Source organism: Rattus rattus, chromosome 14, assembly GCF_011064425.1.
Source record: "Rattus rattus isolate New Zealand chromosome 14, Rrattus_CSIRO_v1, whole genome shotgun sequence".
Classification (NCBI taxonomy): domain Eukaryota; kingdom Metazoa; phylum Chordata; class Mammalia; order Rodentia; family Muridae; genus Rattus; species Rattus rattus.
Window position 1 is genome coordinate 23,285,539 of NC_046167.1, and position 17,136 is coordinate 23,302,674.

General features: G+C 41.8%; 1 protein-coding gene across 2 annotated transcripts in view; it reads left to right on the top strand.

Annotated features, from left to right (window-relative positions):
* The window catches only part of Dip2c (disco interacting protein 2 homolog C), a 150,948-nt gene that overhangs the window by 97,753 nt on the left and 36,059 nt on the right, over window positions 1-17,136 (top strand). For both annotated transcript variants that reach the window (XM_032884503.1, XM_032884504.1), the window contains exons 22-27: window positions 649-729; window positions 6,582-6,705; window positions 7,275-7,396; window positions 8,489-8,600; window positions 8,691-8,800; window positions 13,458-13,588. In XM_032884503.1, coding sequence (XP_032740394.1) covers window positions 649-729; window positions 6,582-6,705; window positions 7,275-7,396; window positions 8,489-8,600; window positions 8,691-8,800; window positions 13,458-13,588 — 680 coding nt within the window. The remainder of the gene's footprint in view (window positions 1-648; window positions 730-6,581; window positions 6,706-7,274; window positions 7,397-8,488; window positions 8,601-8,690; window positions 8,801-13,457; window positions 13,589-17,136) is intronic.

The window sequence follows — 17,136 nt, forward strand, 5'->3', positions numbered from 1 at the left end:
GCAATTTCTTCATTAAAACAAGTTGATCATCACACTCTCCTCACATAGTGCATGTCTATTAATAAAAGGTGTTAGAGTGTTATATGGATATTTTCTATCTTTATATGAAATGGGGCTGTCCTTTTTATTACAGACTAAATCAGTATGATACATTTAATCTTTGTAATTTGTAATGCAATTTAATAATTCCAGAGAATGGCATTCTACAATCACATATTTAATAGAAGTGTTCTTTTCCTTCAGTAAGCTAGATGAGATTCTTGCCCTGCATATCACAGAAATCAACAGTGTATATTCTGGCAGCTCCAGGAGGAAAGATGGCTGACTGTGTTGGATGATCTTACCCTGGGGGCTAGCTCCACTCTCTCTCCCTCGGGGCTGACTTGTCGAGAACTTGCCTAAGCAAGAGTACTATAGCCATCCTTGGAGCTGTCAGTCTCAATCGGATGCATTGAATGCTAAAGAGCAGGGAAAGCCAAGTACTTGCTCATTCTGTGGATGGCATATTTGTCAGAATTTTTTAAATGTAAATATGTCCTTATACCTTTGTCTAGGAAAGCATGAACTCAAATAATATAGTTTTATTTAAATATTGAGATTGCCTAACCCATCCAGTGGCATCACTCTAATATCCTTCTTTCATTCCAGTTCCTATTCCTCTCAGAGGTCTTACAGTGGAGAGCGCAGACCACTCCAGACCACCTGCTGTACACTCTGCTCAATTGTCGGGTAGGCTTCAGAGCTCTTGAGCTCATACTTCCTAATGGCTTACTTGAGTAGTCTGAATTTTCCCTGGGAGGTCACCCCCTTTTATAATATTCCCAAAGACTTCTTTAGTTTACTTAACAGAAGTAACAGGGTTGGGGGGCGGGGGGATTTCAGCTCAGAGGTTACAGCTAGTTCGTCATTATGGAGGAAGTCAAGGCATCTGGAGCTTGGGGGCAGCAAATCACACTGTACTAGCAGTCAAGAAGTGGGGAGCAAAGCCATAGATATACACTTGTTAATGCTCTCACTTTCTCTGCAGTTATTTCCACCCAAAATGAAGAAGTTAATGGTACCTACAGTAGAAGACTAATGCAGTCTTGGAGAGAGAGTTATATTCTTATTATAAACAAATTTGTTTAAATATAAAGGGCTTAGTTACAGACTCTAGAGAATTAAAACTATTTGAACTTTATAAAGTTTCTGTTTAATTTCACATTAGCAATTCAAACTCTTCCTACTTAAAAGCACTTAGAAGTCAGACCTTAAGTATAGTACCAAATATTAACAATAAGTCACATGCAAAGATGTATTCTTCTGGTGTTTACTTTTAGCTTTTCTTTCTGCTTTGGAGCTAAAGCTTGAAAAATAAATAAGTAGTTGGACCTCTTGACAAGTACAGGTACCTGTAAGTCTGCAAACCTGAGGCCATTTAGGATTCCTAATTAAAGCCTTGAGTGCTCTAGCTGTCAGGGTTTCTTTGTGTGGAAGAAGTTTCTCTGACTATATGTACTTGGACAATCTTCACCTTACTCTGTTGTAAAAGTGCTTATCAACTCGAAATTACTCTTGTGGTCATGATGGTTCATCATATACTACATCTGTTCACAACTCTATTCAGGGATACTCCTTAGAGACAGCAAAGAGCACTTTCCTATTGTCCCCTGTTCTCTGAATGTCTAATATAATGCCTCCCCTCTGAGGGGCACTCTGTATTCACAGCCTACCTCCTCCTATAGATGGTCACATGGCTGTTTGGTCAGAGTCTGAACTTTGAGAATTCTGTGACCACATACCCATGCATCTGAAATTAGTCTCCCTCCTTTTTATTTCAGTTTCCTTATGTTTTTATTTGTGTGTGTGTGTGTGTGTGTAAGTGTAACAGCATGCTTCTAGAGGTCAGAGGACAACTTGTGGGAGCCAGTTCTCTTTCCATAAGGTGGGTTCTGGATATTGAACGCAGACCTTTCAGGCTGTGAGCATATACCTTTACTAGCTGAACCATCTCTCTGGTCCCACACTTCCATATTTCATCTTTTTCACTGAATCCATCTTTACCCTATAGTGATAGACATGATTCCCTTTACTTCACACAACTAACCATTTTCATCTTCCTTCACATCTGTGATCTTTTATTTCCTTTTAATCTCCTCTTCCTTGAGTCTCCTGAATCTCTTCCTGTGGTGTTTTCCTTTATGCTCCTCTCGACTTCCCTTTGTCCATAGTCTGCATGGCTCTCTCTTCCAATATTACCTCCAAAGTGATGACTAGAATGTGTTGTCTTAACCATAACTGACTTCCTTTTCATTGGGCATGGTATCTGCTCAGAACTTTTCATGAGTATAACTTCTTCCTTTCCTTAATTTGTCTAGCACTGTCATGGTGGTTATATTCTGTACAAACTGTCAACAGAGCAAGTCAGCCATGAGTCACTTTAAAACTCCCCCTTTAACATTGCCTAATACCATGCTCCCATTTTTGTAAGATAGATGATTGCCTGTGTTCAAACTTTATGGACGTCTAAGCAGGGAGTGCAAGAGTAAGTAGATCCTTGTAGACAGATTCAAACTTGATGGCCCATTGAAGTGATGTCATCCAATCAGTGTGACGTTATAACCAATGTCTCCAATTCTAGCTCTCCACAGTGCACAAACCAGTCAGCTTCATGTTCTCTCCCTTCCCTCCACTGCAGACTCCGATCTTTCCCAACTCACCATCATGTACTCACTTACCTCTCATGATAGTGACACCCACAGCAGACGTGGGAGGTTGCTTGGGTGCTTTTCTTCTGACCTGGGCAAACTATTTTTAATAGTTATGAATTTGATTTTTTTTACTATCTTTTTTTTTGATCGTGGGTCTTTTAAGATAATTGAAACATTTGACTTCAGAGTATGAAGGGTTTTTTCATTGCTTACATTTACTGTCCGTTCATGTACCTGCACCTTTGGCAACTGTAGTTGTTAGGTATGAGGTGTGCAAGATCGAAAGTTAGAATCATGCATGTTAAAATTATCATTAATAGCAGAAAACTTTCTCTCTCAAAACATGCACAGTGTCCTTTTTTGGTTTTACCAGGAACTTCAAACAACTCATTTAATTTCTTGATTTGTTTACTTATAGTTTTCTTTATAATCTCAGAACATGAATTTTTGTCCTTAATTGTTTTAGATATTGAAATAAAACCATAAATGGTGTTAAGTTCACAGTCAGGAACCATGGAGTTTGTTGTGTTTAGAATGGATGCTGACCCCTGAATGTCTCTGCATGATCAGTCTGTCAAGAAAATTCTCCCACAACTTATTTTAGAAGACAATTCTAACATATGGAATAACTTTACCTGGAAACTACTTTTTATCCAGTGGTTTCAGAGTAGAAATCAGTTTTTCCATGAACGTTGGTGAAGATGTTGGAAAATGATGGTTGTTACCTGAGGCTGAATGATTAGTACTTCATGGAGCTATTCACTTGGAGCCTGTGTTCTCAACAAGTAGTGCTTGGGAAAGGAAACACGTCCTGAAATTGATAGCATTTCTGCTGTAGTAAAAGATCACGTTAAAATCTTCAAAGTGACTAGAAGCTAGAGGGGCTCAGTCAGTAAAACACCTACGTATAAGCATGAGGTCACGAGTCCTTTCTTTATATACACAAGGGAGATGGGGGTGAGGTGCTTATAATCCCAACAGTGGGTGCTCTGCACTGTGCACCCTTCCGGCTCAGACTTCATGTCTGGGTTTTCATTCTTAATCTTGTTTTGTTTCCATTTCTCTTTGCAATGCCGATCCTTGAATTTGGGCCTTACTTCTTCTTTCTTCTTCCTCCTCCTCCTCCTTTTTAATTTTATTATCTTTAATCTTATTTATAGTTCAGTCATTATCCCCTTCCTGGTCCACCCTCTGACAATTCTTAATCCCATTCCCCCCCCCAATCATCCCTGTCTCCAAGAGGATGTCCCCTCCACCCAACCAGGCCTCCCCACTCCCTGGGGTCTCAAGTCTTTCTAGGATTAGGTGCTTCTTCTCTGACTGAGTCCAGACTAGGCAGTCCTCTGCTGTGTATGTGTCAGGGGCCTCATATCAGCTGGTGTGTGCTGCCTGGTTGGTGGCCCAGTGTCTGAGAGATGTTAGGGGTCCGGGTTAGTTGAGACTGCTGATCTTCCTATGGGCTGTGCTCTTCCTCAACTTCTTCCAACCTTTCCCTAATTCAACCACAGGGGTCCCTAACTTTAGTCCATTGGTTGGGTGTAAGTATCTGCATCTGTCTCTGTCAGCTGCTTGTTGGGCCTCTTGGAGGGCGCTCATGCTAGGCTCCTGTCTGAAAGCATACCACATCATTAGTAACAATGTCAGGCCTTGGAGCCTCCCCTTGAGCTGGATCCCAATTTGGGCCAGTCACTGGACCTCCTTTCCCTCAGGCTCTTCTCCATTTTGTCCATGCAGCTCCTTCAGACAGGAACAACTCTGGGTCAGAGCTTTTGACTGTGGAATGGCAACCCCATCCCTCCACTTGATGTCATGTCCCTCCACTGGAGCTAGACTCTACAGGTTCCCTCTTCCCATGATGGGCATTTCATCTAAGGTCCCTCCCTTTGAAACCTGAAAGTCTCTCACTTCCCAGGTCTCTGGTACATTCTGGAGGGTTCCCCTACTTCCCACTCCCAAGGTTACCTGTTCCCATTCATTCTGCTGGCCTTTAGGGCTTCACTCCCACCCACCCCCAATACCTGATCATGTTCCCCTTTTTTCTCCCCCTCCCTTCTTCCACCCAGGTCCCTCCCCCTGCCTCCACCCCCCTCACCCCCTGTGATTGCTTTCTTTTCCATCCCAAGTGGGATTAAAGCATCCTCATTTGGGCCCTTCAGCTTGTTAACCTCCTTGAGTTCTGCAGATTGTGTCCTGTGTATGCTGTGCTTTTTTTGGGGGGGGGGGGCTAATATCCACTTTTTAGTGAGTAGATACCATTCATGTCCTGTAGGGCCTCAGTTACCTCACTCAGGATATTTTCTAGTTCCATCCATTTGCCTGCAAAACTCATGATGACCTCATTAATAGCTGAATAGTATTCCGTTGTGTAAATGAACCACATTTTCTGTGTTCACTCTTTCGCTGTGGTGCTACCTGGGTCCAGCTTCTGGCTATCACAGTGCCACTACGAACATAGTAGAGCATGTGCCCCTGTGCCATGGTGGGGCTTATTTTGAGTATATGCCCAAGAGTGGTATAGCTGGGTCTTCAGCTTTAAGTCCAGGAAGGTGTGTGTTTTCATTTATGCTGACAGACATGTCCATTAGTAAATGGTGAGGAATGCTTAATCTTGAAGGCACCAAATTTCAAATTTTGGTCTGTATTTCTTAGACTCTTACCATCCCATACACTTAACACCTACTGAGCATCTGTGCTGCACTCCACTCTCACTGGTTTCCTTTACACACCAGTTTGATACAAAAGAATATGTGTGGGGAAAGGACCAGTTTAGAGACTTGCAAGTTAAGCATCTCTCATATCTAAAACATTGGTCACAGCATCAGTAGCTGTCTGAAGGCTGATTCGGCTGTTACCTGGGTGGCTTTCCACTGCGCCTCCATTCCTTGTATCAGTCATCAAAGACTACACCTCTGCATCATAGGATTCACTGTGATTAAACAGTCCTGGTGAATGTTTTGCTAAATATGAGTTCCTGCTTTGTGCATCTTAGTGTGTTATAAAGTACTCCACTGCACATCCCAGCAGTATCTCCCTTCCCATTCATATGTCTGTCTGTGACAGTTGGGACAGGAATCAGGGTGTGTTTCCAGACACTGCTCCCTACCAGCCCAGAGACTCTAGGCATTGTGGTCCACACAGGTGTTTTCCACATGTCAGTTCTCCTAGCAGCTCATTAAGGATCTCACTTTCACGCATGTCTTTCATATAGGAGTTTCAGCCCGAGTCCTGGAGCTCACAGTGATCTCTTTACACCTCTGATTAATGCAAATGAACTATATACATTGTATGTCAGGAATATTTTTAAAGTTAATTGAATGTATTTTCTGAAAAGAGTTTACCTCTTTCTTTCCGCTTGTTTTTAGATGGGTTTCTACTGTGCAGTACAAGATGCCTATAAATAGCCTAGGCTTGCCCCTATCCTCCTGCCTCCACTTCCCAAGTGTTGGCACTGCAGGCAAACACCTGCATGCATTACTATAATGCAGTTCATTCATTCTTTTCTTCACAATGTAAATAATGAATGGCATGCGTTTTGGTATTTCTCAGTGCCTGTCCTGCACTAGTCTTTCCTGGTAAGCCTCTTTCAAGGTATTTTTGGCCTAAAGATATTTTCTTTCAGTTTTTGCATATTTTAAAAATCTGCATAAAAAAATCACTTGAACGCCTGGCTGCAGAGCTAGTGACAGTTGCTGACCTTTGAGGAGGGAGAGTCAGCTTTCTTTTGCTATGGGAGGTGAGGATAATGGAAACATACTAAATCTGATCATTAAAACTGTGGTTCTATGAATATCCCAAAATCTGTTGACCTGAGAATTTCATGTAAATGGATTGTATGATGCATGATCTGGTATGATGAAGATCCCCCTAACCACCTGTTCTCGTGATATTCAGGGAACAATCGCAAATTCCTTGACGTGTGTTCAACTCCACAAGCGTGCAGAAAAGATAGCAGTGATGCTGATGGAGAGGGGCCACCTGCAGGACGGAGACCACGTGGCATTAGTCTACCCTCCAGGTAAGTGGTAAATCAGTCCTGACCCCTAAGAGTGGGAGCAAGGACAGCAACGGGAGGAAGCACTTTGTTGCCCGCAACAGTACTTGCGGGATTTCTGGGTCACTGCCCAGTGTGTTCTTGGTTTTTGTTCAGATGATCACCAGGCTCATTTGCTTCTAGCTATTCTCACATGCAGGGCCTTGGCTTCATGTGAGAATACACTGTTTTAGAGGCTTAAAGCAAAATGTACCTAAACCTTTATGTCTACATTTGATTGATTTCTAAGGTAGTTCATATTATTGGCAGTAATTGAGTTTTTAGCTCCTAGACATAATCATACCATTAAATAGTTATCTAGAGAAATGACATATAAATAAAACAGCTAAGCTGTCTTAGCATCTTGTGTCTAAAAGAGAACAAGCCACAAGAAAATAATCACTGAGACTTACAAAAGGGAGGAAGGAGTTAAAGTCTCGGTTTCCCTAACTGACTATTCCCAGACTAGAAATTGCACTGAGAGAGAGAATGGTGGTGGTCATTAAGCGAAGTAACTGGCTTCAAATAAGTATTTCTGCTTTCCTCTTGTATAGGAATAGACCTTATTGCTGCATTTTATGGTTGCCTATATGCGGGCTGTGTGCCAATCACTGTGCGACCTCCACATCCACAGAACATTGCAACGACACTGCCTACAGTCAAGATGATCGTAGAGGTAACCGAGGCCTGGGTAGGATGCTGTGGGCCTTTGACCTGCCTATGTTCAGTGGCAAGTTGTGAGTTACAGACTTAAAATCTCCTAGGACAACTGCTAGCTATGCTGTACATGTGGGTTTGCAAAGAACGTAATGGAATTGGGAATAGTCTGTCTCCAGGGAGTTGATCATCCAGCATTGGGAGTAAGATTGAAGCTAAGCAACATGGAAGCTGGGGCAGCTGGGAGAAGCTGGGAGCAGCTCTACCACTGCATTGATTCCTAAGGGGCCTGGTGTTGGCTTCGTAAAGAAGCCATTCCAAACACAAGCAATCTGAATGAAAAACTATAGATGTGTTTTCTTCACGTTCCCTTCTTCTGGATCTAGAAGGTTGTTTTCTTTGTTTTTATAGTTTATGTATATACTTTGTTTTTATGTATAAGGAAGACTAGCATATGTGTTTCCCTTAAGGGAATCAGAGATATAAGAAGCAGAGAACAGTCCTTACCCCTCCCCCGTGATGCTCTTGGTAGCTGTGTGGGAACACTACCAAGGAAGGCACTCCTGTTCAAAAATACATACAATATACTGCATGTGTAAGCTTTTGTGGAAAGACCATACACTGACAGAGAAGCCTCTGTTATTTTGCCAGCATGTGAGAGTAATGCTAGGGTATTACTTAGCCTCAGGAGTTGAGGACCCAGCCTCAGAGCTTTGTCTATGTGTTTACATGGCTAGCACTGCTGGCTTTGCCATATTCTAGCTAGCTCTTAAAAACCACTTTGGAAGTTCTAGCAAGAGAGAGACTAGACTAGAGAATGGTTCCACTACTGGAAAAAGTCATTCTCTGCAAGAGTGAAGCTTCAAGAGTGAGACTCACAGGGCAAAGAGGGAAAAAGAGGATACCCACTTAGCCAGCCAGAGTAGCTGGTCAACTCTGGCAGGCTGTAGGTGACATTTACAGCCAGATCAGCCCACTTCCTCATGCTTCAGAATTAAAGTTGTGTACTCTTAACCTTTGAGAAACACTAGGCGCAGAGGGATTAACACTTCCCTGGTGTGTTCCTTTCTGGTGGGTATTCATTCCTTCCATTCTTGTCTTTGGTCCTCAGGTGAGTCGGTCTGCTTGTCTCATGACAACACAATTGATTTGTAAACTGCTTCGGTCCAGAGAGGCAGCAGCAGCTGTAGATGTCAGGACATGGCCCCTCATACTGGACACAGGTCAGCACTTGGACTCTCTTGCCACATGCGTTTTCTTGTTACGGTCTTTAGTGTAGTCAAGTATACTAATTGCTTTGTTTTCCTCTGCAGATGATTTGCCAAAGAAGCGGCCTGCCCAGATCTACAAACCTTCCAACCCAGACACACTGGCTTACCTTGACTTCAGTGTGTCCACAACTTGGATGCTAGCTGGTGTAAAGGTGAGAACAGGGCTCCACCTTATGGGCAGGCCAGTGGTGGACAACAGACATGTACTGATTGTTCTTATGTTGTCATGTGTGGTTGTATTCCCAGAATGTATGGAGAGAAGTGTAATATGATTCTTATATAAGCTGTAACATATATGACTTTTCAATACCTGATGGCTAAGTTCCAAATACTATGGGAAATTCGGGGACATAGTTTACTCACATACCCCTCTCCTAGCACGGTCATTGTCCTGAATTCAATATTCAGTACCGAAAAAAAAACCAAAAACAACAATAACAACAAAACCTAACCATTTCTCCACACTGCCACCGTAAAGTACTGTCTAGTACTGTGTACTAGAACGCTGCACAGCCTTCTCGCTTGCTGCCTCTCAGATCTGCTGCTGCTGCTCTGCATCTCTGCACTGCGTTCTCCTCCTTGTTAAACGTGAGTGCAATCAGAACCCGAAAGATGGCTTCTTGGCTAAGCTACCATGAGCCTTTTGCCTATCAAAACACAGAACTACTGACGTCACTTAATATCACTTAGAATTGGTATCATCACAGTTCAGAGGTCAGGGTCCTGTGCTGCAGGGTTTAAAACCCCAGGAAGCCCTTTCCTCTCCATCTCCGCTTCTGAGTCACACTGGGACAGTTTGAGCTAGTTACCTATCACAAGCTAGAGTTCTCAAGACTTTACCTCTCCTCTCCTATAGAGTTAGGGAAAGCACACACAATTAGCTAGAGTATTAAATAATTACTTTAAAAATTTCTTAAAGTAGTCTCAGAGCAAGATGAGTTAAGTGCTATCATCTGTAAGTGACCTTTGACCTTCTTGCTGTCAGGGCCAAAGTAGAAACCTACAGTTTTGATTATTCTTGTGGAGTATGGAAGTGGGAACTACGATATTAAATCTTGATTTAATAAAAAATGCACCCACACGTGGAATGATCTGTATAATACTTCTTGGTGACTCAATTTACTTATGTACCATAGAGAAATTCAAAGAGATGATTAACTACGCTTTCTTTCAAACTCCTAAAATGTTTTTCCAATTTTTAATTATCTGTTTGATGAGTATGAGAAGTATATTTTGATATGAGTTAATGAAACCCCATATGTTTTAAGAGCTGGAAGGCACAGGAGAATAGGAAGTTGCCTGGCATATGGTCTGCCTCTTTGGTCCTGTAGGGTTGCAGGGAGGCCATTTTTCTCTGGAAGAAATTCTTACTGGATTTTAGTTTTTAGACAGAAGTATTCAGTTGCATACCATAAAAGTTAGAAGAGTGTACGGTCTCTTCTCTGTAGTTGGTGATGTGGAACATCAAGGTTCATATAACGCATATAAGGGTATGTTGTACTGTAGCTATGTCTTACATTTCACCCACTTAACTGTGTTGCTTTGACCTTCAAATAGTTCCTGTACTATGGAATGGTTCTATGCCCAGAGAAAGGGCACTTACTTAACATCAGTCAAAGCAAAACAGCACCGAAAGGCAAGGCTGAATAGGCCACACCAGGTAGCATAGCACGGCACAACCAAGATACGTGGTGCATTGGCTTGAGGCTCTCATGTCTGATGCACAATATTTGGAGATCTACTTTTAGGGCCTCTCAGAGTCCTTCATTGCTTGGCCTCTGGAAAAAAATATTTTTTATCCAAGTCTGAGGTTAGCTAATAAAAATCAGGAATTCATACTTTATTCATACTCCCAGTTCAGGTTTGGGGGTTGGTGATATGGGCAGGACCCAGCCTTGAAGTGTGCTTAGAGATGGAGGGCTTTTGGTTTGGGTTTTGGGGGGTTTTTTTGTTTGTTTTTTTTTTTTTTTTTTTTTTAGGTCTGTTTTTTTCTTTTCCTTTTTGTCCTCTTGTCACTGTGTTAAAACTACTCTCAAAGCCTAGCAGACTCCATAACTGGTAGCCAAGGAGATATAAGCACCATCTCTCTGCTTTTTTTATATTAATCATGTTTGACCTCATAGTTTCCTGCCATGTCTCAAATTTACACATGGTGAACTCTTGAGAGCAGGCCTATACCTGTTATTTTTAATATAGAGAGATTCTCTCTGTACCTGAGGCTGGTGTAGAATTCACTGTGTGACTCAGGCTGCCCTCAAACTTGCAGTCATCCACTGCCTTTGGGTTCTCAAGAGCTGAATAGCAGTGTACTATACCTGGATCCTCCTCCTCCTCTTCTTCCTCCTCCTCCTCCTCCTCCTTCTCCTCCTTCCTTTCTTCCTTCTTTCTTCCTCTTCCTTTTTCCACGAACCTCCTCTCCTCCTCTCCCCTATCCCTCCTACCCTTCTTCTCCTCCCCCTCCTCTCCTCCCCTTCCTCTCCTCTCTCTCTCCTTTCCTCCCCTTCCTTTCCTCCCCCTCCTCTTCTTCCCCTCCTCTCTTCCCCCTCTTCTCCTTCCCCTCCTCTCCTTCCTATCCTTTCTCTCCTCTTCTTTCTTCTCCCTCCTCCTTCCTCCTCATCTTCTCCTCCCCTTCCTCCCTCTATTCCTCATCTCCTCCTCTTCCTTCTTCCTTCCTTCTTTCTTCCTCTTCCTTTTCCCTCCTCTCCTCCCCTTCCTCTCCACCCCTACTTCTTCCTTCCTTTCATCTTCCTTCCATTTCCTCCTCCATCCTCCTCTCCTCCCCTTCCTCTCCTCCCCCTTCTCTTCCATTCCTCTTCCTTCCATTTCCTCCTCCATCCTCCTCTTCTTCCCCTCCTCTCCGCCCCCTCTCCTCTCCTTCCTCACCTCATCATCTTCCCTCTCCTTTCTTCCTTCTTCTTCTCCCTTCTCCTTCCTTCCCATCCTCTCCTCCCCTCCTCCCTTTCATCTTCCTTCTTTCTTTTCTCTTCCTTCTTTCCTCTTCCTTCTTTCTTTTCTCTTCCTTCTTCCTTCTTTTTCCTCCTTCCTCTCTCTCCTCCATTCTTCAACCTTCTCTTCCTCTGTTCCTCCTCTTTTCCCCCTCCTCTCTTCTTCCTTCCTCCTCTTCTTTCCTTCCTTCTTTTCCTTTTTCTTCTCCTTTTTCTCCTTCTTCTCCTCCTTCTTTTTTTTTTCAATCCCTAGCACTGAATACAGTGCCTGATAGAGGATAGAGTGACAGGACAGGCCCCCAACATGTCAGCATTTACATGAACAGTTAACAGCATGATTGTGCATGATGTCCTTTCCAGTGTGCCAGGGCAGTAAAGGATACTTTGATCGCTTACCTGGAGTGCATGGTAGGAGAATTAACTGTGATCCAAAGAGTAATGGGACCTTAGAGGAACATGTTATAGTTCTGCTTCCCCAATAAGCAGGTACTGTGGATTGAAAGTAAGTGTGTGTGTGTGTGTGTGTGTGTGTGTGTGTGTGTGTGTGTGTGTGTACAATGCATGCACATCTGTATGTGTTTTGAATTCTAGAGTAACTCTTTCCAATACTGGGGTGAATTCAGTGAAGACTATCCATTACATAGCCTATTCCTGGGCAGAACTTATAGCAGTGACCTGACACTTGACAATGAAAGGACTCCCCACCCTTCTTTCTTTTATCTCTCCCACTGAAGTGTTTAATTCATGGGTTGGATTTCCTTGCTTGTGTTCTTTACTGGTTCTCTTTATAGATTAGCACTGTAGTGGCATGCTTAACTTGTGACACATTTAACTTGTGACATTTTAATCATATCTGATACAGTTTTCCTTGCTTCCCTGACCACTCAGAAATTGATATGCTTATCAAGTTCTCACAAAACAATGATCTTGTTAGATGTAATCTGTAGTGTTTCAGAATCTGTCAACTTTCTTACTGTACAGGATCGGAGCTTCACTGTTTTCCATGCTAAATAGAGACAGGGTTTGACTGCCATTTCATTGTGGGATGGTCATATCTAGGAAGGACTGGAGGGTCAGCAGGAAAGTCAGGGCTTTGCTTCAGAACTCACTCACGTGGTTTTCAGCACACTCTTCCACTCCTGAGCCACTATTACCCAAACATGAGCACAGGAGTCCATGTTTGTGAAGCACAGAAGTCCATTCTTGTGAAGCACAGGCCCTTGTGTATCTAAGACAGCTGCTCTACAGGTTCCTGAACCTCACAGAATGAGAATAAAGCCAAGACTCTACTGCAGAGCTGGACATGACCCTTCATTCCTTCCTTACCTACCTGTAGGCACTTATGTGAACACAAGAATCCCTATTTGTATAATCTGCTCTTCAGATCCAAAGCATTGTTATCCACTGTCTGAATTATGAGGGAGTACCGTGAGATTTAAAGTGTGGTTTATCTGTTCTGAATGGAAGACTTCATAGTGTAGTGAATCACATTTGTAATTCACACAGCTCAGAAGGTTGGGACAGAAGGATTGCTATGAATTAGAAGCCAGCTTAGGCTTTGTAGTAAGTTCCAGGCCACTATGGGTTGCACATGTGAGACCATGTCTACTAACTACCCCTTGCCCACCCAGCCCACACTCTGTTCCAGTGTGTGGAACAGAAAAGGGGAAGACTAGTGAGAATATCAGCATCCACCTTTCTAGAACAATGTGACCCAAACTCCCTACAGTTTCTCTGACCCTAAAAGTATCTTTGAGGCATTTAATGAGAATTAGCATATATTCAACACTGACAAGTTGTCTTATAGATGTCTCTGGATGCTCGCTGTCGAGTCACTTGTCTTTACTTCCTTTCTGCCTTTCAGATGTCTCATGCAGCCACCAGTGCCTTTTGCCGTTCTATTAAGCTGCAGTGTGAACTTTACCCTTCTAGAGAAGTGGCCATCTGTCTGGACCCTTACTGTGGACTTGGGTTTGTCCTCTGGTGTCTCTGCAGGTGAGGTTCTTCCTTAACATCCCTAGAATGATTGTTCTTGTTTTTCAATAAAATGAACCATGTATCGTCCCTTCTGGAACTTTAGCTGTGGAGCTGAGTGTAGAAACCCTGATCCTGTGCCTCTCTCTCCCTGAGGCACTAACTCAGGACCAGAGTGTAGTAACTGTGGCCCTTTCACTTTCTACAGCAGTTACATGAGATTGTGAAGAAGCATCCCACGGGTAGACTGCATCTGCTAAGGGGCTACAGACTAATTTTTTTTCTTTTTCTTTTTTCTCTCTTTCTTTCTTTTTTTTTTTTTTTAATATCAGAAGAGTGTCAGATTTGAGTCTGAAGCCCTTACCCCTGGGAGTCATGCCTTCTGGGGATTATGAAAATTGTCAACTCCTCTTGCCTTTTCCCTGACTTTACTCAGTGGTGGACTTGGGCTTGGGGAGAGGAGGTGCAGAGAGATAGCTGAGATTGCCCTCTGGCCTCCGAACACGTGCCAATACAAAAAGGCACAGGGTTCTGCTTCACCATCTCGGATTTGAAACAGTAAGGGCACTTACATAAATGTAAACAAATGAAAGACTGTAAACTTTATTTTCAAAGACCTATACAAACAGATCACAAAGAGCTTGCTTAAAATAATTCATGTGGAGTCTCAGTTGTAGACTTACAGATTTTATTGAGAGTCATTGATAAAAATGGAATTGTTTTAAAATATTTTCTAAGGTTATGCATATTGTTTCAAAGAATGTGAAAGACAGATGCTAGAAATGAAGCTCACTAGGAGAAGACTTGGCCAGCATATTGCAAAGTGCTCAGTTAAACACCTACTCAGAAAAGTAGATCACATGCTTATATTTGTGGATTGGAATGTTCAATACAATATCACTTGAAAAAAACTAAGTCTCTTGATTGAGTTTAATTAATTGCAAAGCCTTAGCAGCTTTTGTTTTGTAGAAATGGATTTTCTAGCAACCAAAAATATGACCAAACAGAACAAAATGAGACAAAACATCCACAAAAGTACCGTGAGTTTGCTTTGTGTTAGTTAACTACTCCTGGGCAGAAGGCCTACCCTGAAATATGGTCAGTACACTCAGTGAGACTCCATTGATAAAAACAATGCCAGCAGCTATCAATTGTAGATAGCTTCTTGGTTGGGAGAGGTTTGTTCATTTTCAAGACAGTCCTCAAAGTTTAGAAGATCTTTGCCTCCTCAGTGCTGAGATTCCAGGCTGTGCCACCACACCTGGCCGCAGCTTTCTCGAGAAGAAAGCTTGCCTTTGGAATACCTTATAGAGTACCCACATGCTTTTTCACAGTAGACCTGCTGACTAAGGAGGCTTCGTCTAGGAGTACCCTGAGATAGTACATGGCTGTGTTGTTGAGAGCCAAACTTGGTGCAGTTGTCATTTGTTTAGTATGTGGGTTCTCAGGTTAATAATATAAAGTCACTTAATTGCTAATATGCACATTAATAACAAAAGAATGTCTTTTTCATTATTTGAAGCTTAGCTCTAATCTAGAATAGACCAAGTTCCAGAAAATCTTAAAAAATACTTTATCTCATATAGGTAACCTGTTCCTCAAGTAGTTTTAACCATGTGAGTAAGTACAGTCAGTCAGTGTTCCCAAATCAGTATGTGTAAAAATTGATGAATCAGATTTTGATAGATGGTTTGATAAGGGAAAATTCAAAATTCATGAGTCAGGACAGAGGAATCACTATAGGGCAATGGTTGTCAATATTCCACAACAACACTGTCGTGACAATTGTACAACTCACAGTTAATATTTTATTCTGTGATACAAGCCTTCTGTACTATGTATATGTTTTTGTGTAATATTACCTGAATTCTGTCAGTCCCTCAGTGTGTGTATCTTGTGTGTGTGTGTGTGTGTGTGTGTGTGTGTGTGTGTGTGTCTGTGTGTATAATATTATATATACATATACAATATGTTAGCTATTTGGATGGTTTTTTCCTTTTTATTTCCATTGAATGCTAAATAGATCAGTGACTCTATGTGTAATCTTCATTAATGTGCTTTAAATTGATGGCCCTGAATTCACATTCTGAGCCCAATGTTTTTGTATGCTAAGGCTTAGATCAAACAGTTCATTAATCCTGGTGTAAATTGTTGAGAAATCAAGTTGTAAATTATTTGTATTTAATGGTCTTTAATTTGGATTTCCTTATATTAGCAATTCAAAAATTAAAATTGGGGAATATGGATATAGTAGATTGTCAGAATTAAAAGGAAAAGCATTATAAGGTTACATAGCTCAGTTTTTATTCTCTAAGATATTGGGCTCAAATTATTAAGCTTGTTTAGTGGTACTGAAAAGTCCTTAGTGTAAATGAGTACCTGTTTAAATCTCAGTTTCAATAAAAAGCCTCTAAGAACGTCTAATTAATGTAGCATTGTGAACCTTGAATCATGAATATGCTGAATAGCATTTGATATTAACAGAAACACTGTGTTCCTTTGCTTCTCAGGATAGAAAGACACATAGCATTTTCTGATATGTAATTATGATTTATGGGATATATAATGCGTAGGCTTGTTAAAGCTTAGGCTCTTGCTGGTGTACAATCCTGGGTTTGGCCTTGTGGTTTTTTAAATATCTATACAACTGAGATAAATTTTCCATTTATTCTGATTGCTGCTCAGTGCTACTTTGAGGCTTCTAATTGGAGACAATGCACTAGCTAATAAGTAAGGCTCAAATTAAGTCATACCTAGTTAGAATCTGCAAGTTCATACTGAAGTACCAGCAAGCCCACCTGGAAAATGAGGCCTTCTGATAACAAATGAAATCTACAGTTTCAGTAAAGTCAGTGCAGGTGGGAATGCCACACTCTGTCTTCAGAGCATCATGAGAAAAGCTACATACATTTCTAGGAAAAACGCTGGAATGTGGCCATCATTCAGCCTCTCAAGCATGGAGGGAGAGCAGTTCAATGTCTACTTCAGCCGTGGTATGCTCCGGAAATAATACCCAGTCTCCAAAACGTGTTCATAGGGTTGGAACAATGGCTTAGTAGTTAAGAGCATGTACTGCCCTTGTAGAGGACCCAGTTTTGTTTTTCAGCATCTATACCGGAAGCTCACAACTGCCTGTAACTCCAATTCCACAAGGATGCAATGCCTCTGGCCACCTTGGACTTTGCAACACTCATGTGCACCTGTGCTCACATACATTTAATTAAACATAACTAGATTTTTAATGTACATGGATCTGATGAGGAGAGGATGAGACATAGGTTAAGCCCATAAATTAATTTCTAGAGCTAAGAAGACAAGTGCTTTGCTGTCAGATCTGAAGTGTGTTTCTTAACGGGTAATTGGGGATTACTATGGACATGCTTTGAAAGAAAGTGATTTGTTGGAAGGCCCATCTTAAGTTAGCTTTGGAAGCCCGTGGGGAACAGTATAAAAGCTTAGGTTCTGAATAAAAGTACATCTGAGTATAAGTTTATTTTCAAGGACTGAACTAAGCTCACATTCCATTGAATAAGAAAGAACTTGTAACAGGTAGTTGTTTGAATAGTATA